This window comes from Orbicella franksi, chromosome 2 (genome assembly GCF_964199315.1).
Source record: "Orbicella franksi chromosome 2, jaOrbFran1.1, whole genome shotgun sequence".
NCBI classification, from domain to species: Eukaryota; Metazoa; Cnidaria; class Anthozoa; order Scleractinia; family Merulinidae; genus Orbicella; species Orbicella franksi.
In genome coordinates this window covers 30850124-30876690 of record NC_138146.1, presented here as the reverse complement: position 1 = coordinate 30876690, position 26567 = coordinate 30850124, and the positions used below count along the sequence as shown (strand labels likewise).

Here is a 26567-nt window from a genome sequence, read left to right as displayed (position 1 = left end):
AGAAATGGTTTTGAAGAAAAGTTTTGCTCTAGTTACTGGAATCAGTGTTGAACATCTTGCGGTAATGTAACAAAAGGGGTACAAGTGCACTCCACTGGGTAGGTTCATGAAGATCTATTGTATTGCAGTATGAGATGGTTGCAGACTTGTTTACAGAGAATGAAGCTCATTTGATGCGTCGGAAGAGAGCAGCCTCGAGAACAGGCAAAAATGTCACCAAATCCAAGCGAAGTGTGGGATCAGAGGTTTGTACTTAATAACGCTTCCAGTGCCACAACTGTTCATGATCTACGAGTAGATTCTCTTTAAGATTTAATACAAAAACTACAATATCAATTCTGGCTATGAGAATTGATGGACTGATCACTAGGGGAGTAGTATGTATATCTCACAAAATACTTATGTAATGCTACAAAAATCCCAGTAGAAAACCTGAGAGATGTGCATACTGCCGGCGTACTCCAAGTCTTTGGAAAAAGTTTGAATGGACTGTTAGTGTCTTTCGTGGTATGCAACTCTTTTTGACTGCCCTAAGAAACATCTTATAAGTTTTTCTGTTCGAAACCTGTGGCAATCCAGTCTTTCTTAAGTCAGAAAGACCAATTATCATTCGATGCATTTTTTCTTCCTTTTCACTGGCCGAAAGCCCACCACATGACCTGCAAATAACTGCCTGATCTCTAAACGACGCGATATTGGAGGGGGTTTGGCCTAAGGGGGTTGGATCGTCGTGAAGCAGTTCCTGTGGCCGTTGTGTGGTTAATTTAGTTATGTAAACGAGTTCTTTACACAGAGAGTGGCTTTTAAAGAACTGTTGGGCGGTCCTATTGTAAAAGTACGTTCTTTATTCCCTCTAGTTTCGTGAATCCCTTTCCAAGCTGATGGCAATTTGCATGTCTAGAACTAGTTGGCTGTGATTCGTCAACAGAATTAGCTTTGGGAATACTAGAGTCTCTTCGCTGATTTGAGCTGCTGTCAATCAAACGGTTGAATGCGTAAAATAAATCCCAAGGTGCAATACAGTTAACAATGGCCCACTAATTAAAGGCGGGCCGCACTTTTCACGAAGCGTTTTGCAAATCCGTGTGCAGCGCGACATCTTTATTTGACTAACCAACTCCCGTTGGTAGAAACGTTTTCTGAATTATCGAAATAGTTCCACGTACAAAAGGCGGTTTGAAAAGCTTAACCTGCGATAAAGGCGTCTCTGCGAAATGCGGCTTGCTGGAGAACACAAAACAAAACAAAACAAAACAAAACAAAACAGCCGATACACTTAGCAGATTATAAAAAGCAGCGGGCTTACCTGTGATCAGATGAATTTTTCCGCGATCATTTACTTTTTGTCTTAAACATGTTATTCGCCTCCATGTCAAGAAAATCAAGAGCGCAAAAAAAAAAGAAGAATGGCTTGATCGTACGTTCATTCTGAGTAGTGCGATGCGTGGATCACTCGTTTCATACTCGCGTTGTTTATGTACTCGGTTGAAATTTTCTTGATTGCTGAAAAAAACAACAAACGGCTGCAAAGGAGACCGTAAACAGTCTGCCGATAGTGTGAACTCTTTTTATGTCAAACAGGCGGTTTTGAAAGCGTTACTTCAAGGGCAAGCGCGAGGCATGGGTTACACAAGTCACGCTTTTGTACTCGACACTTGTGCTCCTATACCGGCTAATGTAGTCCTGCCTAAGAGTATTTTACAACATTTGTTTTTGTTTCTCAACAACGCGCCACTGTCAGAGAGCCTCGCCGTTTATTTGGAGATAAAACATTGGGTCGTAGCCTTTTAATGGAGTGGCCATGTGCAAGAAAGCGGGGTTGACTGGGGATTCAATGAGCTCTAAAAAGAGCTCCCGATCAACGCGCTACATTTCTTGCTCAGATGACATGCTGAAAGTTGCGTTTATTGCAACTCGCGCAAAGGGTTACTTTTAAAAATACGATGGTTAAGTGATACATTTTATCACCGCTCAATTTCAATGCCTTATAGCGTCGGCGTGTGTCCTATTGTTTGTGGAGGCGGAAATCTGAAAGTTTCGCTCTATTGTTCTTCTAGTCGCCGAGGCGAACGTAGGCTGAAAGATCGTTAGGAGTGTTCGAAAGTTGGACAGAACGACCACTTCGAAACATCATTTTCCGTTAACACTTGGCATAAAGCTTCCTTGAACTTCTGTAAGAGTGAGGACATCACTTGTCTGTTGAATTTTATCCTGAAGTAGAATCAGCTCTTCCTCCCTAAGTTCCAAAACATCTTGATGTAGGACGTCGAGATACAAATAATGCTCTCCACCTCAATGTGTTTCTCAGAATCTTCCGAAAAACATATTGGGTTAAAAGGATCTTGAATAAAAATTCTGCCCGTCACTCTTTTTATGCCAACTCTAGCATTCTCCATACTTTGTCCCTCGAAAGCAAATACTTGGAAACTTAAAAACATATCTTGCAATAGAAATGAGCCTAAAAAATGCATAAACAAACTGTAACGGCACCCGTGTACCTTAGTTTTCTTTCGTAATATTTTCGCTATTTCCTTTTTTACCACACTTATGTCCCATGGGTTTCCGCTAGCTATCACGTTACTCTAGCTAAAATATCGCACGCGCTTGTAAAAACTCATAAGGCTCAAAGAAATTCGACGGGAACCACCAGTTATTGCTGTACTAACTCAGAACGTTCCATAGCGTTCGCCGACACGTCCTACTTAACAGGATCGCTGTAAGAGTTTTACTCAATAAACCGGAGCCTTGTGGAACCTGAGTCACTTCAGTTTCTTTACACAGATCTCTCCGCTACCGGAGCTGACGCCGCTACACACATGGCAAATTACAGGGTTGCCAAACTCGACGAAGCCACATGCAGATAACAGCAGAAATCATGCAGACCTGTTACCTCTAAAAATTTTGCCATAGCACGGTCTTACGACTCAACTCTACTTAAAAATCCTCCGTATAACATAACATGAAGCCGGTGCCCTTCATAAACACGAGTGAGGCAACAAAAAAGGTCGAGAGACCGAAAAGAGAACGGCAAATGTACAAATACCACGAACTGTAGGAGTCGTGTAGGCCTGTCAACCCCTTTTATGAACAGGCCCTGTTCTACATCGCGAGGGACATACCAGCACTCAACTAACGTCAAGGAGCATAAAGCAAAAACAAAACAAAACAAAACAAAAAACAAAAAACAAATACGCACTCAGAACACGTGCGTTTATATCAAACAAGCTCCACACTGCAGATTAGCCATTGACTGCCTAGATTTCTAGAAAAAATGCCGTCAAAGAAACACAAAATAATGAGGTCGAGCTTCAAATCTCACCAAAAGTTAGAAAATGGTTGAAAATCAATATTCCCTTGTTCCCGAATATACCACAACAGTTCCCTTGTTCCCTAAAGGTTATTTGAAATTAGTATATTCTCAGCTCCGACTATTGCATTTCTAGCTCTCTGATTGGCTCAAAAACTCCGACTATGAGCCATTAGTCGGAGTTTTACCTTATATGGAAAACAGTGCGCCAAGTTTAAAAATTTTCCGCTCTGTAAAATTGTTGAAATAAAAATCGGCGGCAAAAACCCGATTAAGAATATACTAAAACAATTATTCCATTCGACCTTGTTGGATATGAAGTGATCATAACCAACTCGCGCTACGCGCTCGTTGGTTATTTATCACTTCATATCCAACGCGGTTTCATGGAATAATTGTTAAATATCCCTCGTTCCTTAAAAGTAAATGGCTATGTTCCCTTGTTACCTAAAAGCCCTGGGAGGCCCTCAATACATTTCTATATTTCAAATTATAAGATAATTAGATTTTAAATGTTCTACCACATGATATTGCACTGTAGCTTGGAAAACATATTTCTAGTGAAAATAATAAAAAAAGAAATCGAAGAAATAGACACATTAACTTTTTCTCAAAAGTTTCCCACACAATTAAAATCCAGAATTTAGACCATCAAAATTGGAGTGATTTTTTTGCATAAGAACCTATTTTTCTTTGCAAGGCTGAACAGGTTTTTTATATTTCCGAGTATTTCAATGCCAAATTTCAGCCTGTAGGTTCTTAAGTCACTAGGTTCTTATATGCGGATTTTTACTGTAACTAAAACGCTAAAAACTTCAGGGAGCTATATATAGAGTATATATAATAGTCTGGAATAAGGTCCACAATTGCAAGGAAACATTGTTACTAATATTTGTTACAACTTTTGGTACTGAACTTTTCAGCCCTGATACATAAAGCGCCATTGAGCTCTGGAAAGGAGCGCTATATAAATTCATGTATGGTATTGACATTTCCCCCTCTGATGCCCCAACCCAGCCGCCGTCAGACCCTTCCAGCCGTAGCCTCTTCAAAGGCTACAACTACAACTAACGAGATAGTTCGTAACGCTTCAAATGGATATTGCCGGATTGAAGATTGTCGAGAGAAAGATCTTGCGTCATTATGTTGTTCATGTTAAAATATTACATCGTCAAAAGACAAAGTGCAGTCTTGGAAACATCTAACCCCTAAGCACCCTCGAAATACTGTTTTGAAAATTGAGAAAATATGTTCAAGGCTGGTAAGATGAATGTGGTGAAAGGAACTTTTTACTACTTGAACGTTTAATTTCTAGAGCGCGTTTTTGTAGCCTGTGTCAGCCGCCCTCCACGAAAGGAAACTTCGCTTATTTTCTCTTTATACGGGAGCACGGCTGTGACACATCCCACCGTTCTCCCAGAGGATTTAAAAGTCAAGATAATCATAACTCAACCCACCCTTTGTGATTAGCAACGATCGGTGCACTAGACATGTTCAAGCCTCGAATGCTTGTGACACCAGACTTTTCAAGTTACTAGTAATTTCACCGATTACCCTATGAAAGCAATTTTACAGAATATCATCGCGTCGATAGTACAATTAATTTCATTCCCCAACACGTTTTATCTTTTTCACAGCCTCTGTAGCTTGCGCGGTTTAGCAATTTGTGCGCGCTAAGAAAGCGGCGAGGCCGCGTAAATGAACCGGGAACCTGGGAGAGTTCCTCTCGGCTTCGCCGCTCGTTTTCGCGCCTTCGCCGCTTTATGCGCTCGCGCTCAAATTGCTTTAAAAAATTGCTTAAACCGCCAAGCTACGCAGGCTACCTTTTTCACGTTCTAATAGTTGCTCGCCTTTCCTGGAGACGAGTCAATTAGTGTAGTTTTTGCACTTGTTTTTCCGATATCACGTGACAGATGGCATTCACAAACATCACGATTATAGAATGAAGGCCCAGACACACGGTGCAACATTGTGCCCAATACTATCCCTAATGACCTCATTACATCGTGTCCCCACTGAAACTGCTGCCTGCAATGTTGAAAGCGAAAACAAGACTTACAACTACACTGCAGTAGTAGAATCTAGTTCTACTTCTTCAATATTGTGCATAAAAATTCCAGGAATTGAGGAAGAAAAAATGTTGCGCAAAACATTACCCAAATGTTGCATCCCGTGTCCGGGCCTTCATATTAAACAATGTTACGTTTTTCTGTGTAGCGACTTTACTCAGAGCCAGCCGAAAATTTTCAACAAATGACAGCGCGATTTGAAACTAAAAAAATTATTTTCTTCGTGGTCCGACCAACCAATCACACTGGAGCAGAAGGATTGTTAGCCGTTAGAAATGTCGATTTTGATTGGGTGGCAATCACATTCGAAATCCCACAGCGACAAAAAATAAAATCATTTCAACAGTTGCAGAACTTTAACCCTTAGAGTGTGGCCTGCTGCGCTCACTATAAGAGCTGAGCGAATTTCAACAAAAACTTTTATCTCCGGTCAAGCGATGAGATGCTTTTTTCTACGGAAATAATTTTAAACTTGACGACTAGCTAAGTCCTTTCTGCAATAACGTCCTGGGGACGAGTGAGGTTGCTTTGCTCTCGCTTGGAGGCTTTGAATGTTACAAACCATCCCTAAGAGAAGGCAGTGTGACCACGGGAAGTCAGTCGCACGTTTCACCCAAGGAAAGAAGAAAACGAAACAAGCCAGTAGCCAGAATGTTAACCTGCCTTCTCTGGTCCTTTAATTATTACAAAGAGACATGTGAATCAAACATGATACAGCCGTTTGTGTCTGGCAGCTGAAACACAACTTCTTTAATTAACCAAAAGTTATTAAGTCCTGGTTAATACAAATTGTTCAATGCAACATAACTCAATACCAATGAAAACAACCAGGGCATTTGGAACATCAGCAAGAACAAAGGATGGTGTCTTTTTGCGTAAACGAACCAATTAAATCGAAGAATGCAAACAATACAGTTCGACAAATAGTTTGAAACCCAACAAAGTTGCGCACCTCTTGGAAAACTTGCTCATTCGATTATTCGTTAGGTTTGATCCTAAATGACAATGGTAATATATATAAGTGTATGTCTCAGATCGAATAATTAATTCTGATCAATAAACTTGTTGTTGATTATATGACTGCTGGTTTCACGACGATAAGATAATTTTTATATGTGCAAATTGCGTTGATTGTTCATCGGTCCACACCCTTTGGATTCTATCTCACTTGGGTGTTTTGTTTCCTTTGGGGGAATTTTGCATGTGAAACTCTTACCTGTAACATTTTATTGGCCGACAAAGTCTAAAACTGTTTCAAAAAATAAGATCAAAACTAATGAATAAAAACATGACATAGTTTCCTGAGAGATCAACAACTTCATGTTTATATTCTTCAAGGTCAGCGGTTCAGTTACAAAAAAAAGATATCGCCAGCCTTTGTTCTTAATTAACGTTCTGCTTGCATAATTAACTCTGCCCAAGTGAACAAAGTTGAAAACAGCTATTTGGCCCATGTGGCTTGGTTCGAGTAGTCAACGTAATAAAACACTAGTCTTGAAAACTTACCGAAGCAGCCAAATAATTGCAATATCAACCACTACAAAGTGACGTCTTCCTTAACTTTGTACCTACAGTAATATTTTCACGCGCAACAGGAATCTCTTCATCACGCCATGACGAGCCCAGTAAGCGTCTGCGCTGGAGGCTAATGTTAATTTAACTGATCTAATATCCCAACTTTCCAACTACCAAGCCAGTTCATATGCTATGTGACTGACTAACTGAGTGTCAAGGGGAAAAAAAGCCTATTAAATCAAAATGTACATTTACTTTCAATAACAAAATAGAATAATAGAAAGATTAAAAACAAGATAAACAGGAACTAACAATACATAAAACTAAGGTAGTCTGGGATTTTAAGAATTCTCAAACCAGTCGTGTAATTGATTTAGATAATAGCTAATAAAATTCTGGCAAGGTACTGGTACACTGTGAATGCTACAAGTCATGATCAATAATCTTCTAAATTCCTATTTGACATTTTTTTTTTTCAAACAGGAGTATACCCCAACTTTCCTGAGTATCAAGATTTCCGCATACCATGTTCTGACATGTGAAAGAGAATCCCGCATACATTATGACAGTACTCTCCACACATCCAGCAGGTAAAATTTTCTCTGTCTTCAGGAGAACATTCACTGCATCTGTGTCTCTTCAACGTCTTATCATACTTGAAGCATTTACGGCATTGGTCGCATTTGAAGGGTTTTTCACCACTATGAACCCTCATATGTTGTTTCAAGATTGATGCTTGGTTAAAACATTTCTTACACTGAGTGCATTTGTAGGGTTTCTCGCCACTGTGAATCCTCAGGTGTGTTTTCAAAGTTGATGATTGGTTAAAGGATTTCTTACACTGAGTGCATTTGTAGGGTTTCTCACCAGTGTGAATCCTCAGGTGTGTTTTCAAATTCGATGAGCGGTTAAAACATTTCTTACACTGAGTGCATTTGTAGGGTTTCTCACCAGTGTGAATCCTTATGTGTGTTCTCAAATGCGATAATTGGATAAAACATTTCTTACACTGAGTGCATTTGTAGGGTTTCCCACCACTGTGAATCCTCAGGTGTGTTTTCAAATTCGATGAGCGGTTAAAACATTTCTTACACTGAGTACATTTGTAGGGTTTCTCACCACTGTGAATCCTCAGGTGTGTTTTCAAATTCGATGAGCGGTTAAAACATTTCTTACACTGAGTACATTTGTAGGGTTTCTCACCAATGTGAATCCTCAGGTGTCTTTTCAAATGCGATGAGTAGTTAAAACATTTCTTACACTTAGTGCATTTGTAGTGTTTGTTGCCACTGTGAACTTTAATATGTCTTTTCAAACTTGATGTACATCTGTTGGATTTAGTATCCATGTGGCTTGGGAGATTTTCTGAAATACAAAAAAAGACATTGAAAAGTTTTCTGGAGTTTTTGTCACTGACAAAATGAACTATAAGCATCAAAAGAAATCAGAAATTAGCAACTAGCTAAACAGGAACAACATGAGTTAGACAGTCACAGCAGAACTAATGCACTACGATCAATTTTGACTATGCAAGAAAAAAAAACCACAAACCCTTGATTTGATTCTGACAAGTTTAATGCGTACTCACCAATCAAAATAAAGTTCATGACACACGAGCAAGCCTAAAAATTCACAAACTGCTGTTGCTGTTTGTGGTTTAGTTTTCTCACGCCTAATTTGCTTTTTCCTAGCTTCAAACTATCATTCCATAAGCATTTATGGTCTCCTTGTTTTCGGCATTTGATCCTCCAATCAGGTGTGTTTTTTTTTGGCGGGGGGGGGGGGGGGGTAAATAAGGGGAAGGAGAAAAAAAGAATGCCTGATCACTGGTTATTTCACTGTAGTAGGTCCACCTATAAATTATCTGCAGAATTTGTGCTTTGATGTCTGCCAGTTTTGGTTCTTTTGATCAGTCAAATCATACTGTAAACAGGGTTTCTTTCAGAGAGAAAATAATGACTTGCTGTTATGCAATGATGATTGTTTGCTTTCATCATGCTTGCGGAATAAAAATACAAAATTAATGTAATAATAAAGTGTATTATCGTTTGTCTCACAATGTAGTCACTTGAGATGTAGATCGCGACGTTTCGACTGCTTACTGCTAGTCTTCTTCAGGCGATAAGGTCGACTGATTGCACGGTATCATTTATATCAAAAAGGTCGGCTGTGATTGGTGCATTTCGATCCTCCTATTGTTCAGTCAGTAAAGCGCGGTATTGTGAAGTGTCTGTACGACCGGGCTAAACGTCTCGTGACCAAATCATCGGTAATCGCTGGAGAGAAGAAACATCTGTCATCTGTACTTGATTCTAACGGATACCCCTCCTCTTTTGTACAGAAGATCACAAAGGCACGAACAACCCCAAGAAGAGAGCCTGTCGCGGAATTTAAATCCACCGCCGTTTTACCTTATGTCCAAGGAGTTTCGAAGTTTCGGAATATTGGTGGAACCATACTTCACCAGGGTTTATCTATGTCTTAAAATTTGCTGAAACTTGAACTTCTCACAAGACATGATTTGACCTATCAGGAAACAAGTGTGTGGTAATCAGTCACAAACATGCTGGAATGTTGTTTACAAACAAACTGTGCAAATAAATTCAATTTGTATTTATTCTAGTCCCTCAGTAAATAGCTTTTAAAATCCGTTTAAGTTCCTCTCCCTTAAATTGAATACCAGTAATTACTGTGTGACTTACCTTGGATTCGGGCAGATATTTAAGCCTGCATAGCAATCGTTCCTGTTAGTATATGAACAGCTTTTTCAGCATTTCTTCATTCTGGCCCCACACAAATTGTAGTGAGAGAGGGCAGAAAAATTGATGAAGCAAGGGGTGGTGGGGCAAGTGCTCACCCCACTGCTCCTAAGTTCATTGATTTTTTTGCTCTCACTCCAATTTGCATGTGGCCAGAAACATGGAGAAAAAACACTAAGTGTGGGAGAGCTCAGTGCAGTGCAGCACAGCACAGCACAGCACAGCACAGCACAGCACAGCACAGCACAGCACAGCACAGCACAGCACAGCACAGCACAGCATAGTAGAGTACATTACATTACAGTACAGTACAGAAATTAATGTTTTGACGGGAATAAAAAGAGTCTCATTCTATATTCACTAAAAAAATGTACAAAAAAGGTCAAAGTGTTCACCATTTGTGTCTTTTCCCTCCTTAGAAAGCCAAAGTCCATAGTCAAAATAAAGTGTTAGTTCTGCTTGTGAGCAACTGCAGATACAGGGGAAACCAGTTGTAGTGTAATAAAATCGAAGAGGCACTGGCGAAATATGTTGAATAAAATAATTCCTTTTAAGGCAGTGTTCTCCGTGAGCAACAGTAACCAGAGAAAATCATCACCAACTAGTTGTGAATGTGCCAGTTACTCTTGAGATAAATATGATTTTTCAAAATAAAAAACCGTTATTGTAAAACAATCATAAAGTTTTACAAGGTTTTGATACCTTTTCATTACCTCTCCAAGCTAGAAGTCATTTGAAATTCAGCCTAAAACATATCATGGGTTAAAATCCATTTGAAGTCTGCATGAATATTTTTCAGGCTTTATTTTCACAACTCCCAAAGTTGTGTTCATAACTATGATGATCTTTCAGTCAGGTGAGGCAAGAAGACCCAGTCAAATTCTATGCCCTTATACTCAAGATAGAACAATGACGAAGCCATGGACAGTGAGATCAATATGATTGTTCCAGATCATTAAGTTAATCTTTTAAGGGCAAACAAAATAACTGTTACCAGTAGTAATATTACAATCTACATCTACAGAGGTTTACTTAAAATCCTACCGGAGTGAAACTAACAGTCTGTTTAAATCTCATTCATTGACTCTTCTTGAGACCCAAACAGTTATTTCTTGTTCAAAGGCAGGATGTATATAACTTAATGAACCGAATCAGAGTGTTACAACTTAATCAAACATATTGAACCCACTTTGATAACAGCATTCCCCGAAAATTTGCAAGAGGCAGAGAATAATTTGTAGCAGCAGTGAGAAGCATTTTTAGAACCGAAAAAAAGCAGCAGTTTTTTAGGTTTTATGAGAGGCCTGCAAATAACTTTATTTTTGGCTTCCTTGCTACATGTAGTAATTTAATTTACATGCCACAAGCTAAATTTATGAATTCCTGCAACTGTGTGATATTTTCTCAAATGTAAACCACCAGATAAATGTGAATGTACCCGCAATCAGGCATTCAGTCAAACTTGGCAAAAACCGCCAGATTATAATAGAGCCTTCAAACTGGGGGAGAGGCAGAGGGAGGGTGAGAGCAGGGATAGAAGGAGGGGAGCATGGGAGACAGGAGGAGCTTCCTTCCCCTTCTTCCTCGGGTTCTTTGCCACCCTACCGTTTTCCAGTTTACGCAGGTTGGAACTTAAACCTGCTAAGGACCTCTCCATATAAGTCCAGTAACCATGCTGGCTTGGTTACCGTGACAAATTTTCTGGTCTGTTTCATACAGGATATTTAAGCCCTGTGGAGTGGGATGAATTTCAAGAAACAAAACCAAATGGTGGAACATAAACTTGTATTGTTCACGACTGTGTTAGCTTTTTGGACTCTCATAGCTTTACTGACAAAGGTAATTTGCTGACTTCTGAGGTGGAAATACATACAAGAACTTAGAAATTATGCCATTTTAGCTGCTATGTTGCAAAAGTGAAGCTATGTTGTCAATAAAGTTTCAACCCAGTCACCCGGGCTGGACTGTTCATATGGGAAAATTGTACACTTTGGTGGAAGCTGGAAGTTGCACCTTCATGCAATATAAAACTGATTCTCTGTCCTTAAGGTCTGGTAATACGGGCAACATTTTCCTTCAACTTGTCTCGCAACATTGTTGCATTGCGAGTTGAAACACATTGTTGCGTGTATTACCACGTTTGTGACAAACTTGTCTCGCAGCAAAATACAGTGTTGCAAGTCTGCAGAATTCTACAGGTATAATTGCTTAATCATGTGTAAATAAAGATGGTGCCTTCTTTAATAAAATTTAGCATTTCGATGAAGTTCCACTTCGACTTCTGGCCGTCATTTTCTTCTTAATTTTCCGTGCCAGTGAAGTTCTCTCAGTATGAAGCTCAGTGTCGTTTCAGGTAGCTAGGCGAAAAGTGGTATTTTTGCGACTGTTCTTCCAGGCCTTTTGCCTTTTTTCCTGCTTGTTTTGAAGGGACAAACAAGGTGTCACAAAGACTATGGTAGCCCTCGAGGTCTTTGTGAAGGACAAAGTTATGACTTTCCGAGAGTTACTGGTCTACTTTGAATTCAGGCTCGCCTTCACCGTTCGCCTTCTTGTTTTTCATTTGCCGCGTTTCGCGACAGGCAATCACAGGTGTTGAAATTCAAATTTGTTGCGAGACAAGTTGTAGCTTCAGTGGTAATACGAGTAGCAAAACTAAAATTTGTTGCAGAAAGTAGAACTCGAGTCTACTTTGTGCAACATGTTACCTCAACTTGCAACATTGTATTTTGCTGCGAGACAAGTTGGCCACAAACGTGATAATACGCGCAACAATGTCTTTCAACTTGCAATGCAACAATGTTGCCAGACAAGTTGAAGCAGAATGTTGCCCGTATTACCGGACCTTTAATCCTGAAGTCCAGACCCGAGAGAGCGGAGGAAATCGAGCCTTTGAGTTATGTTGTCCAAACCTCCATTAATCGCATTCAACGGCGCATTATTTCATGTTACTATAGGACAGGAACAAGCTAAGAATGTATCGATAAAAGCCGCAACTTCCCTGAAATAAATAGTTCGATATCAGCTTGTTGACGAAACATGAGCATTCAGCGAGCACAAGAGCGATTCGACAAGTACCTGAAAGGTGAAACACATTTCTAAATCGATTTAAAGCACTGCTGCGAAAAGGTCTAAAATTACTAGTTCAACTGCTTACCTGGGCACAAATAAGCGATGGAAGGGACACCCTGCAACCACAAAACGAGACACATCAAAGAATGATACAACCCGGGGAAAGAACGAACAACACTGCAATGACTGCGCATGATCTCTCGTTTTGGCGGGCCGAGCGGGCGCCCAGGGCGAAATCCTTTGGGGTGATGGTTCGGGATCAAGTCGCCTGCTGAACAGGCGGATTAGCGGAGCGTGACACACGAGCTCGGGGCGCGACCAACCAGGAGCACGAAGTGCTCTAGTTCTTCGGGCTTGTGTATCGCGTTTACCTCACTGCCCATTTAATCTGCCTGTTCTGCAGGCTAGGATAAAGTTGACCAATCATCCAAGATCATGCTGATCGTGGTGCATTAAAGGAGCCGATGAATCCGTGACCAGAGTGGATTCGTCTTTCCTTCGATATACCATGATCCGAGTGACTGGATCACCCGATCTGATCCAGATCACCCCAAAGCGCGATGGCGCGGATCCAAGATTTTTTAATGGGGGGTGGTTGATACAATCGGCCGCCAAACTATACGTTAATATATTATAAGTTGTCCGACGTTTTCCCCAAATTTGGCGATTTAGGAAGGATAGATTGGAGACTGTAACAAACTCTTGAAACGACACGAAATAAAAGAAGTAGAAGCTATTAAAAATACTTTACTGACCTAGTCGGCCAAAAGTGTAGACGCCGTCATTCGTCTAGAGTGCAGCGCCACAAATTTCTCACAAACCACACATCTATCGATGGTAACTGCATTTGCATGCATGGCGATGACGGCCAAATCTGAGAGATGTTCGCTGGTCATGATTGTGTTCCGAAGCCAAGTATGGATCCTCCGAATACAAGAAAATGACCTTTCTGCCTCAGCGCTCCCGTTTGGAAAGAAGATGTTGTCTGCGTGTTTCGCTAATAGTGAGGAGACCGAGATGGATTCATAATCCGATGCTTCCTGTCGCTTCCAGTGGTTCATCCATCGAAACAGTTCACTTTCGAAAAATGACGGCAATAGCCCCACTTCTCATGCAGTACTTGCGCAAGTTCTACTGAGGCCTCTTCAGACATAGAAGTGATTACTTGAGGAATAAGATCACAGAGCTCATAATGTGCCCTCTTTTCCTCGCTGAAGCGACTTTTGAGTACTGAATAGATTACGTCAAAGAAAGATATTGCCACCATTCGTTTCCAGTACTATTCAGCTGACTCTGCTGGGTAGTTTTCTCGATTTCTTTGCCGGTCTACTGCAAACACGTGGACGTTCTTCAGACCCTCCTACCAGTTCTGATAGACTAAGAGCTTTCTGGTACATGCGTTGAAATTAAACCACGCGTCAATCGCATTGCGTATCTCTGTATAGGACTTGATAATTTCTTCAATTTTCTGGAAACCGAAGTATACCTCGACAGGCCTTCCTTGCAGAGCGGTGACGAGTGGTCGCATCGGCTCCAGCATCTCTTTAACACAAACAAAGCTGAAAATATGTCCAAAGCTTATCATGCTGTGTCGCAGTCCATTTGCCACCGTCTTAGTTTTGGCATCCCAGCTCCATTCTTCGTTGTTTGGATAAAACTGGACGTCAGTCATCATTTGTGGGTACGCATATTTCATTAAGTGAGATGACAATGTATTCGTACAAATCAAAAATTGTTTCAAATGTGCAGTGCCTCTCGATCCACCTCGTCTTGCACAAATCTTTCAGCTTGCACTTCTTTTTCTCTGGGGAAAGGGCGTTAATTACGGTTGATTTGCACTCGTGGTCAAAGGTGAAGAAGAAGACGACCAGGGGCCCGTTTCTTAAAGGTCCCGAAAAGTTTTTGCACTCGGAAAGTCATAGCAAAATCTCAAACCTTATGACTTCAGCGCTGTTTTATGCACATATTCTTAACATGAACAGAGGTTTCCTTCATACAAGAAGTTTCAGGCGTATACACCTCTTTGACTTTAATTACCGGTTAACTAAAAATAGCTTTGCGGGCCCGAAAAGTTTCCGGGGCTTTCGAGAAACGGGCCCCGAGCGTCGATACAGGAAATGGAAGAGTTTTAATCTTTGTACTTTATATTGACAAAAGTAAAAAATTCTAGTTTGCTCTTCTCCTGTTCGTGTACATGTTGGTTGCACAATTATCAAACTCACACACCAAAGGGCGTACATAAATGTTTCTTAATTCTCTCGGGATTAATTATTGACTGAATTATTAAATGGGCAAAACAACGGTCGTTAAGAATTTCTGTCGCTTTCGTGAGTTGTCTCAAAAACTGAACAATTCATAGCAAGAATCCATCATGTTCTAAATTGAATTTTTGCAAGCATGGCATATAACAAGGTTGATCGAATGAAGGCAGCAACCTTGATACTCTGCATCAGGTGCGTCCTTAGCTAGCTCAGCTTGAACCCCCTTTTTATATGAACTCATTGACGCAGTTGTGTCATATGCTTGACCAAGGCAATTTCTAATGTCAATTGCATGCTTCTGTAAGCTGTTTCTGATTGCAGTAGCAATAGCAGAAACAGTCGTTCTTGTTAGATCACAAATGTCTCTCAGAACCTCGCGCTTTATTGTGCTGGATGGGTCAGCAATGAGGTCAAGCAGGCGGAGACAAATTGACAACGCTTGACGACCCAGAGAAGTTGTTTCGTCGGCAATTAATGAAAAGTGGGTATTCTTCTTAAGCCATTTTCGAACTCAAAAACGAGGCTCAATATTTCGCGTTGCTTCCGGCTTACTATCATTTCCGGTTTCGGCCTTGTTGACTTCACAAGGTTTTTGGTACCCACGTATTTCTATATTTTTTGGGACCCATGCACGTATTTCCGTTTTTTTTTTTTTTGAATGCATGCTGTCGTATAAAACTAGTGAATCCTACCATCCTCCAGGGACTTAAATAATTCAGCCATTGTTTCGGTAACTTTTTTCAGAGCAACAACACATTATTTACTGCATTTTAGCAGTAGTTAATAAATTTATTCATACATAGTGGCTTAGAACTTGCATTTTCAACGACAAAACTGTTTGCCAATACATTTCTATATTTTATTTTATCAGATATTTAGATTTTAAGTGGTCTATATTGCACTGTAGCTTTATGGAAAACATATTTCTAGTGAAAATCCGGAGAACTGTAAATTAAACAAATAGACACATTAACTCTTAGTCAAAAGTTTTCCACACAATTAAAATCCAGAATTTAGACCATCAAAATTGGAGTGATTTTTTTGCAGAAGAACCGATTTTTCTTTGCAAGGCTGAACAGGTTTTTTATATTTCTGAGTATTTCAATGCCAAATTTCAGCCTGTAGGTTCTTAAATCACTGGGTTCTTATATGTGGGTTTTTACTGTAACTAAAAAACTAAAAACGTCAGGGAGCTATATATAGAGTCTATATAATAGTCTGGAATAAGGTCCACAATTGCAAGGAAACATTATCACTAATTAACAATTAGATTATGAGCTCGAGATTTCTATGGGGTGATAGTTGATGAGGTTGAAGGCCGAATCAACTTTCACCTCATAGAAATCGAGAGCGAAGTGTCTAATTGTTTTAGTAGAATTCTTACTAAAATTTACTTCAAATAACGGTTTCCAATTATTTTATGGCGTAGTAAACTTTGCGCTTGAAAAAGGTCGCTCGGATTGAATTGTCATTAAAAATTGAAGTTGTGTGCGCGCGCATCAGTTTTTTAACAATTTCAGCATTTTTAAATGTCAAGACACCGAAAATGTCCTTCATTTTGACTTCTCAGGAATTTAATTATCCATTTGCATCAAAATTTTCCTCCAAAACCTTGGAAAAACGAAAAAAATGTCGCCATTTCGTAGACGACTTCGAGCTACTGCACACTAATGGCTGATAGTGTTCAATGGCTCAGCCAATCAGATTACAGCATTTGCATTGGTATACTAGTAGAATTCTACTAATACTTGTTATAACTTTTGGTACTGAACTTTTCAGCCCTGATATATAAAGCGCCATTGAGCTCTGGAAGTGAGCGCTATATAAATTCATTATTGTATTGTCATCTCCCCTTCCGATGCCCCAACCAGTCGCGGCCAGACCCTTCCAGCCGTAGCCTCTTCAAAGGTTACAACTACCGAGATAGTTCGTGACGCTTGAAATGGATATTGCCGGATTGAAGATTGTCGAGAGAAAAATCTTGGGTCATTGTCTGTTGTTCATGTTAAAATGTCACATTGTAAAAAAACAAAGTGCAGTTTTGGAAACACCTAATCCCTGAGCACCCTCGAAATACTGTTTTCAAAATTCAGAAAACATGTTGAAGGCTCGTAAGACGAATGTGGTGTAAGCAACTTTTTACTTCTTGAACGTTAAATTTCTAGAGCGCGTTTTTCAAGCCTGTATCACAGCCGCCCTCCACTAAAGTTTGGGGAGGAAGGCTGTGACACATGCTAGTTTTTTCCCAGAGGATATAAACGTCAAGATACTCAGAACTCAACCCACCCTTTGTGATTAGCAACGATCGGTGTACTAGACATGTTCACGCCTCGAATGCTTGTGACACCAGACTTTTCAAGTTACTAGTAATTTCACCTATTACCCTATAAAAGCAATTTTACAGATTATCACATCGTCAGTGACATCACTACCTTTTGTTCTTTTTACTTAAAAGTTTAAAATGTCAACAGTACAATTAATTTCAATTTCCGACACGTTATACCTTTTTCGTAGCCTGCGTAGCTTGGCGGTTTAGCAATTTGTGCGCGCTAAGAATGCGGCGAAGCCGCGTAAATGAACCGCGAACCTGGGAGAGTTCCTCTCGGCTTCGCCGCTCGTTTTAGCGCCTTCGCCGCTTTATGCGCTCGCGCTTAAATTGCTTTAAAAAATTGCTTAAACCGCCAAGCTACGCAGGCTATCTTTTTCACGTTCTAATAGTTGCTCGCCTTTCCTGGAGACGAGTCAGTTAGTAACGTTTTTGCACTTGTTTTCCCGATATCACGTGACAGATGGCATTCACAAACATCACGATTATATAATGAAGGCCCAGACACACGGTGCAGCATTGTGCCCAATATTATCCCTAATGACTTCATTACATCGTGTCCCCACTGAAACTGCTGCCTGCAATATTGAAGGCGAAAACAAGACTTGCAACTACACTTGTACTAGTAGAATCTAGTTCTACTTCTGCAATATTGTGCGGAACAATGCCAGGGATTGAGGGGAAAAAATGTTGCGCAAAAATTGCCCGAACTGTTGCACCCCGTGTCCAGGCCTTCACATTGTTTTTAAACACCAGCCCTTGAATTAACGCCTGATAAGAATGTTATGTTTTTCTGTGTAAAGACTTCAACCAGAGCCAACCGAGAATTTCACCAAATGACATCACGAATTTGAAAGTAAAGAAAATGACTTTGTTCGTGGTCCGATCAATCAATCACGATGGAGCAGTGATTATTAGCCGTTGAAAATGTCGATTTTGATTGGGTGGTGACACTCCAAATCCCCCTACGACTAAAGATAAAATTATTTCAACAGTTACAGCCCTTAAACCCTTCAAGTGCGCTCACTATAAGAGTTGAACGAATTTCAACAAAAAACTTTTATCTCTGGTTAAGCGATGAGATGCTTTTTTCTAAGGAAATAATTTTTAACTTGACGACTAGCTAAGTCCTTTCTACAATAACGTCCTGGGGACGAGTAAGGTTGCTTTGCTCTCGCTCGGAGACTTTGAATGTTACAAACCATACCTAAGAGAAGGCAGTGTGACCACGGGAAGTCAGTCGCAAGTTTCACCCAAGGAAACTGAAGAAAACGAAACAAGCCAGTAGCCAGAATGTTAACCTGCCTTCTCTGGTCCTTTAATTATTACAAAGATACATGTGAATCAAACATGATATATCCGTTTGTGTCTGGCAGCTGAAACATAACTTCTGTAATAAACCAAAAGTTATTAAGCCCTGGTTAATACAAAGTATTCAATGCAACATAATTCAATATCAATGAAAACAACCAGGGCACTTGGAACATCAGCAAAAGCAAAGGATGGTGTCTTTTTGTGTAAACGAACCAATGAAATCGAAGAATGCAAACAATACAGTTCGACAACAAAGTTTAAAACCCAACAAAATTGCAAGAAGTTGCGAACCTCTTGGAAAACTTGCTCATTTGATGATTCGTTAGTATTTATCCTAAATGATAGTGGTAATATATATAAGTGTATGTCAGATCGACTAATTAATTCTGATCAATAAACTTGTTGTTGATTATATGACTGATGGTTTGACGACGATAATGTAATTTTTATACAGACAAATTGTGTTGATTTTTCATTGGTCCACAACCTTAGGATTCTATCTCACTTGGGTGTTTTGTTTCCCTTGTGCGAATTTTGCATGTGAAACTCTTATTTGTAACATTTCATTAGCAGACAAAGTCTAAAACTGTTTCAAAAAAATAAGATCAAAACTAATGAAACAGGATATAGTTTCCTGAGAGATCAACAACTTCTTGTTTATATTCTTCAAGGTCAGTGGTTCATTTACAAAAAAAGATATCGCCAGCCTTTGTTCTCAATTAACGTTTTGATTGCATAATTAACTCTGCCCAAGAGAACAAAGTTGAAAATAGCTATTTGGCCCATGTGGCTTGGTTTGAGCAGTCACAATGTAATACAACACTAGTCTTGAAAACTTACCGAAACAGCCAAATAATTGCAATATCAACTACTACAAAGTGACGACTTCCTTACCTTTGTACCAACAGTAATATTTTAACACGCAACAGGAATCTCTTCATCACGCCATGACAAGCTCAATAAGCGTCTGCGCTGGACTCTAATGTTAATGAATAACTAATCTTATATCCTAACTTTCCAACTACCAAGACAGTTAAAATGCTTTGTGACTGACTGACTGAGTGTCAAGGGGAAAAAAGCCTATTAAAGCAAAATGTACATTTAATTTCAATAATAAAATAGAACAATAGAAAGATTAATCACAAGATAAACAGGAACTAACAATGCATAAAAACTAATGTACTCTGGGATTTTAAGAATTCTCAAACCAGTCGTGTAATTGATTTAGATAATAGCTAATAAAAATCTGTAAGGTACTGGCCCACTGTGAATGTTACAACTCATGATCATTAATCATATAAATTCCTATTTGACATTTTTTCTCAAACAGGAGTATACCCCAATTTTCCTAAGTATCAAGATTTCCGCATACCATGTTCAGACATGTGAAAGAGAATCCCACATACATCATGACAGTACTCTCCACACATCCAACAGGTAAAATTTTCTCTGTCTTCAGGAGAACATTCACTGAATCTGTGTCTTTTTAAAGTCTTATTATACTTGAAGCGCTTACGGCATCGGTCGCATTTGTAGGGTTTCTCACCACTGTGAATCCTTAGGTGTGTTTTCAAAGTTGATGAGCAGTTAAAACATTTCTTACATTGAGTACATTTGTAGGGTTTCTCACCACTGTGAATCCTTAGGCGTCTTTTCAAATCCGACGAGCAGTTAAAACATTTCTTACATTGAGTGCATTTATAGGGTTTCTCACCACTGTGAATCCTTAGGTGTGTTTTCAAATAGGATGAGCAGTTAAAACATTTCTTACACTGAGTACATTTGTAGGGTTTCTCACCACTGTGAATCCTTAGGTGTCTTTTCAAATTCGATGATTGGTTAAAACATTTCTTACACTGAGTGCATTTGTAGGGTTTCTCACCACTGTGAATCATTAGGTGTCTTTTCAAAGTTGATGAGCAGTTAAAACGTTTCTTACACTGTGTGCATTTGTAGTGTTTGTTGCCACTGTCAACTTTCAGATGTCTTTTCAAACTTGATGTACATCTGTTGGATTTAGTATTCACGTGGCTTGGCAGATTTTCTGAAATACAAAAAAAAAAAACAAGATATTGAAAAGTTTTCTGGAGTTTTTGTCACTGAGAAAATGAACTATAAGCATGAAAAGAAATGAGAAAGGAACTAGCTAAACAGGAACAACGTGAGTTAAACAGTCACAGCAGTACTTATGCACCAGGATTAATTTTACTATGCAAGTCAAAAAACTGCAAACCCTTAATTTGATTCTGACAGGTAAATTGTGTACTGATGAATCACAACAAAGTTCAGGACATGCAAGCAAACCTCAAAACTACAATGTATTGCTATTGCTGTTTGTGGTTCAGTTTTCTCATGCCTCCATTTCTTGGAGTTTCACAGTTACCTTGCAATCGGGCATTTTTTTGTTTGGCAAACAGGGGAAGGAGAAAAAAGAATGCCAGATCATAGGTTATTTCACGGTAGTATGTACGCCTATAAATTATCTGCAAAATTTGTGCATTGATGTGTGCATAGTTAGTGTGTCAGTTGTGGTAATTTTGATCAGTTAAATTATACTGTAAAACAGGGTTCCTAGCTTTTACACTGAGAAAATAATGACTTGCTCTTTATATGTAATGATGTTTGCTTTCATCATGCTTGTGCAATGAAAATACAAATGTAAATGTATAAGTTATCTCCTGGGAAAGACAATCCCTTCAAATAAAATATTCGCCTAAAGATTTAAAAACCAAAAATGGAGAAGGGGACAGCACTTTTGCTGTAAACCATTTTTGCCCTAGATATGTTGGAGAGTAAAGAGAATTACATGAACAGTAGCTTTTAAAGTATAGTGTAAAATTTTTTATTTTTTTTTTTTTAACATTTTCCAATACTCTTTAAGCTTGCAAAATTGTCAATACAGAAAATTTATTTGACATTGAAAAATAATAACTAAAAAGAAAAATATTGGAAATATTGGGGGAATCATACTTCAACAGGGTTTATCTATGTCTTAACATTTGCTGAAACTTGAACTCCTCACAAGACATGATTTGACCTATCAGGCAACAAGTGTGTGGTAATGAGTCACACACATGCTGGAATGTTGTTTATAACCAAACTGTGCAAATAAATTCAATTTGTATTTTATTCTGGTCCATGAGTGAATAGCTTTTAAATCCATTTAAGTTCCTTTTCCTTAAATTGAATACCCGTAACTACTATGTGATTTACCTTGGATTTGGGACAGAGCTTAAGCCTGCATAGCAATCCTTCCTGTATGAACAGTTTCATTTTCTGCTTTTCTCCATTCTGGCCACACACACACCACACACCAACTGTAGTGAGAGAGAGCAGAAAAATTGATGAAGCAAGGGGTGGTGAGGCAAGTGCTCACCCCACCTCCCCTACATGTATTTCGCCAGAAGCAATGGTCATTAATTTATTTGCAATTCTGCGAGTATTTCTTGTGGGTTTAGGCAAATGAAGTAAATTCTTTGGCTGTTTCATCACAGCGAGTTCAGAGATCAGAAGGAAAATTAAATATTTGCAAGCCAAGCAAAGAACGTGCCAGAACATGCAAGGATTACTGGTAGAGAAATAACCACCGTACTAAAGATAGCCGTGGATAATTAACGTAATTCTTGAATTATGTGACTCGTGTGACTACTTTGCTAGTTCTTTACTCATGGAAAATAAACAATTAAATTTAATGGTATCATATCGTTCATATCATTCATGCCCATACATTTTCCGAGGAAAGTTCCAGATTAAGACCATTACATCATCAGAAATTTCACAACCGCTGCGACTGATAGTGCAATAATAGAGTTTGTGTTGATCAAGTGATGACGTGTCTACAGTAATGAATGAATCATCAAGGACTGCTTTGGAATGTGCACTGCATTGCAACTGTAGTGCTAAGAAAACAGTTAAATTTTAAAAGTGCAGTTATAAGATCTGAAAGATCTTCTTGTTAATAAAAAAACTGCAGAGGTGTTGGAAGGCAACGATTGTGGGGGTGGGGCATTTGCCCTCTTTCTTTGTCCCCACCCCGGGGCATTTAGACAGCTTATGTGTCCCCACCCCAGGGAATTTGCCCATTTTTTGAAAAACATGTAATGCCTGGGGGTTAGCCCGGGGGGGATGAGTACTGCTGGAATTGACTAACGCATAATGTTTATAAACATTAAGGTGCTGAGACTGCGCAGTACGGATTGGAAATCATCCCAGTCCGTTCAAACAACAACAGAAACCTCCATTGATCGCATTCAACATCGCCTTATTTCATGTTACTAGAGGACAGGAACATGCTAAGAATGTATCGATGAAAGCCACAACTGCGCTGAAATTAACAGTTCGACATCAGCTTGTTGACGAAACATGAGAAATCTGCGAGCACAAGAGTGGTTCGATAAGCAACTGAAAGGTGAAGCAGATTTCTGAATCGATTTGAAGAATTGCTGACAAAAGATTTAGAATTACTAGTTCTACTACTCACCTGGACACAAATAAGCGATGAAGGTGACACCCTGCAACCAGAAACAGCAGAGAATGACACAACTCGCAAGACCACGGGTACAACCGCACAACAGTGCTTATGACTGCAAATCGTTTTGGCGGTCTTTGGCGGTACAGTGACTGCGCATGCTCTTCCGTTTTGGCGGGCGCCGCAATCTCGTTCCCAGAGCCTTCGTTACCCTTGTTCCGCTGGACAAGGGAACGAGATTGCGGGCGCCGTCGCGGGCGCCCGGGGACCATCTACAACAGGGCGGAAAGCACTATTCACTTGTGTGGTATACACTAATAATAATTATAACATAACTAAAGGAAAGCGCGCTCTGATTGGTTAATTTAGCGTCTACTATTTGCCCATGGGTGTACGCTGCTGACGTGTGTGCTAATGCTTACAAAGCAAATCTTTTGACAGACGTTGTTTCCAAAGTAATGGCCGACGTCCTTCTGCCAGAAATGCGAAACTATCTTCAAAGTTGTCTGAAGATGAAACTTTATCGAGTCACTGGTGTGCAGTCGGTTGTCATGAATGAATTTTCGCGCGCTTGTTTTCTCTTGTCATCTAAGACTACACGAACATTTTTTGTGATGTAGCTCAATAAAAGGACTTCTGTTGTTCCAATGTCTCAATGTTATGTTATAAAACAAACGGTAAACGCCATAGCGTGCACTATTGAGTTATGGATGCACTTGGGAGGTTTGCTAAGCACTCAAGAAGCTAGAGTCGCACTCGGCTATCGCCTCGTGCAACTCTTACGCTTCTTTTGTGCTTAGCAACCTCCCGCGTGCATCCATAACTCAATAGTGCACGCTATGGCGTTTACCATTTGTTAATTAGTATATACCACACAAGTGAATAGTACTTTTCGCGCACGCTGATTGGCTAACTCGGAGATGATTAGCCAAGTACTATTCACCTCCGAGCAGCCGAAGAAAAACAAAATGGCTTCCCGTTTCAAATATAGTTACTCTTAAACAAATAAAGTTACTCCTTGGTCCGCTAGTTATTCAGCTTGTGTGGTATACAGTGTCGATGAAAGTGGTGGATATTTACCTCCACTTCGGTGAATAATTGTTAATAATAATAATAATAATAATAATGATGATGATGATGATAACGTTTTTCTAGTAAAAGCGCCAACCCGAACGAAATATGAAACCACTTCAGTGCCTCGAAGTGAGGAGAAAGACAGAAACAAAATTTTGAAAGATTGCCAAGCGACGATATTCAGGTAGCCAGCATCTCTATGATTTCCTCTTTGATATAATATTAACTAACATTTTGAATTATTCTTCTCATCTAACTCTGGGGTGAAAAAACGTTATGTGGCTGTTGTTAATAGTTAAAATAGAGGATATTACATGCCCGCACGTGGATACAAAGCTTGAACACGAGAAGATAAAATTGGTATCTACAAGCGGGCATGTAATATTCTGTTTATTACATAAACATACTAATCACGACGATTTTGACGATTTTCCGAAGATTTCCGACGGCTTTCTGAAGATTTCCGAAGATTTTTCAAAATTGTTCAAATGGCCAGACAAACGCTTCCGAACATTTTCCGAACATTTTCCGAACATTTTGCGAAGATTACCGAAGATTGCCAAAGACGACAGAAGAAGATCCGAAGATGTTTCGATCATACATAAACAAATTTAAGTGTAGTTAAAGGGACAAAAGAAAAATGTTATGAAAAAGGAATGATATCTTCACAGTGTGAAAGATGATATATAGATTTAGGCTAGCCTAAAAGTGTAGCTCCTGGGCCCGGTTGTTCAGAGCCAAATTAAGCTAGCCCAGGAAAAGGTAGAATTTTGATTTGAGTTTTGTAACTTTGCCTTGAGGTTTTCTGTATATTGTTCGGCCTTCTGTTTTGAGTTTTAATAATCACTATATACACAGAACAAAGCAGCAAAACGCATTTGTATAGAAGAAAAAGTTATTATTCAGTTAACTTTTAATCCTGGGTTAGCGTTAACCGGCTTCCGAACAATCCTACGCTGTTTTCAACAAGTTAAGGTGGTATGGTACCCTCAATATGGACCAAAAAGTTGTTTTAATATGGTGAAGACAGATGAATTGTGTGCTATTGCACTCAAGAAGAGAAATTAAATTTCTAGAGTTTTACTCAAAATGGTCGCTATGGAAACCAGCCACAGCCCTTTGAAGAGTCTTTTATGGTATTGACGCCAACACTTCCTGCTCTTTTACAGAACAAGAATTGACTGTCAAATAAGCATATCATGTAAGTTTCTGTTTTGTTCTGTGATATGAACCTAAGTTTTGACAGTTAACTCTTATTTTCAGTGCTTTTTACAGCTTTATTTGGAAATAACCTTATTTTTTACCACACCCAGTGGACAAATCATCTCATGTCACGTGACAGACCTTAAAATGTTACGATTTTTTTGGTTTGTATCATCACGACACTACTGGTCTTTGATTAGCCCAAGTTTCAGAAATTCTACTTGAAAACCTTGCAAAGTAGAAATGTTGGCGCGAAGTCAGTCAGTACAAAAGTAAACTTTTGAGAAAAATGCACTTTAAGTTTCTTACACGAAGTATTAAGCATTTAACGAGCCACAAATAGGGGGGGTGCAGATTGGATCTCGGGGGAGGGGGTGCAATGGTTGTTCTATTTTGTAAAAAGTTACCGCAGTTGTGGGAAATATTCCTTGTCATAAGGGAAATGAATGAGCCTGTGATGGCAATTCGAGGCAAAGCTTTTCACAAATAATTATACCAATCGAGTTGTGCATGTCTTAAAAGTTTTTTCTAAATAGTTTCGTTCATATAAGTTAAAAATAATCTATATTTTTGGTCACGTTCTTATAGTAAACAGTCGTTGCTATGGCCGTTGCCACGTGAAAAAAACTTATACTAGTGTGTACTTTCCTTAAATCTCACACTAATCTGGAAGGAAATTCGGCAAGATCGTTTCAAAATGTTTTTGACAAGTCCTCAAGGGTCTTAAGTCTTGTATTTCCAAGAAATTGACGTTTTCATGAACATTGCCATATTTTAGGGTACCATACCCCCTTAACCTGAGATGAGCCCGCGATCCAATCGAAAACCAGCACTTGGTCAGCGGTCAACTTTCAAAAACACGTGACCTCGATGAGCTGTAAACTTGAGCCCACGATATGGTCACGTGATACTGGTCAGCGGATACCTTGTTTTGACAGGTGTCAATTGATCGTAACATGGATGTCCAATATCAAAGAAGTACACGGTAAACCAAGGCTGCATGTCTCTGTCAACCTATTATTTGGAGTATGGCCGCCATGTTGCGCGATTCCGTCTTCGTCGTCGTCGTCGTCGTCGTGCGTACGCGCCTGCGAACAATACCGCTAGCCATGATATCCATGAGAAAATCAACTTATGGGTTTCCTTTCCTTCCCTATATGAGTATGGGGCTCCGCTTGGCGGCCCTTGGGGCCGCCGGAGCT

General features: G+C 39.5%; 2 protein-coding genes across 4 annotated transcripts; both read right to left on the bottom strand.

Annotated features, from left to right (window-relative positions):
- Window positions 1–5580: 5580 nt before the first annotated feature.
- Window positions 5581–23314, bottom strand: LOC145479241 (uncharacterized). Of its 3 annotated transcripts, none has more exons than XM_081457550.1 (2): window positions 23101–23314; window positions 5581–8256 (listed from the first exon to the last, which is right to left on the bottom strand). In XM_081457550.1, exon 2 carries the CDS (start codon window positions 8237–8239, stop codon window positions 7400–7402), a length of 840 nt encoding a protein of 279 aa, XP_081313676.1. In that variant the 5' UTR covers window positions 8240–8256; window positions 23101–23314; the 3' UTR covers window positions 5581–7399. The 3 variants fall into 3 exon arrangements, 2 of the variants coding, with proteins under 2 accessions (XP_081313676.1, XP_081313677.1); XM_081457551.1 differs by lacking the exon at window positions 23101–23314 and adding an exon at window positions 20092–20620 and having other exon boundaries at window positions 5581–8187; XR_014048406.1 differs by lacking the exon at window positions 5581–8256 and adding an exon at window positions 21620–21937.
- Window positions 13337–15703, bottom strand: LOC145480128 (zinc finger MYM-type protein 1-like). The gene is made up of 3 exons (XM_081458586.1): window positions 15673–15703; window positions 15113–15490; window positions 13337–13824 (listed from the first exon to the last, which is right to left on the bottom strand). The coding sequence occupies exons 1-3, from the start codon at window positions 15701–15703 to the stop codon at window positions 13475–13477; spliced, it is 759 nt and encodes a 252-aa protein (XP_081314712.1). The 3' UTR covers window positions 13337–13474.
- Window positions 23315–26567: the final 3253 nt, after the last annotated feature.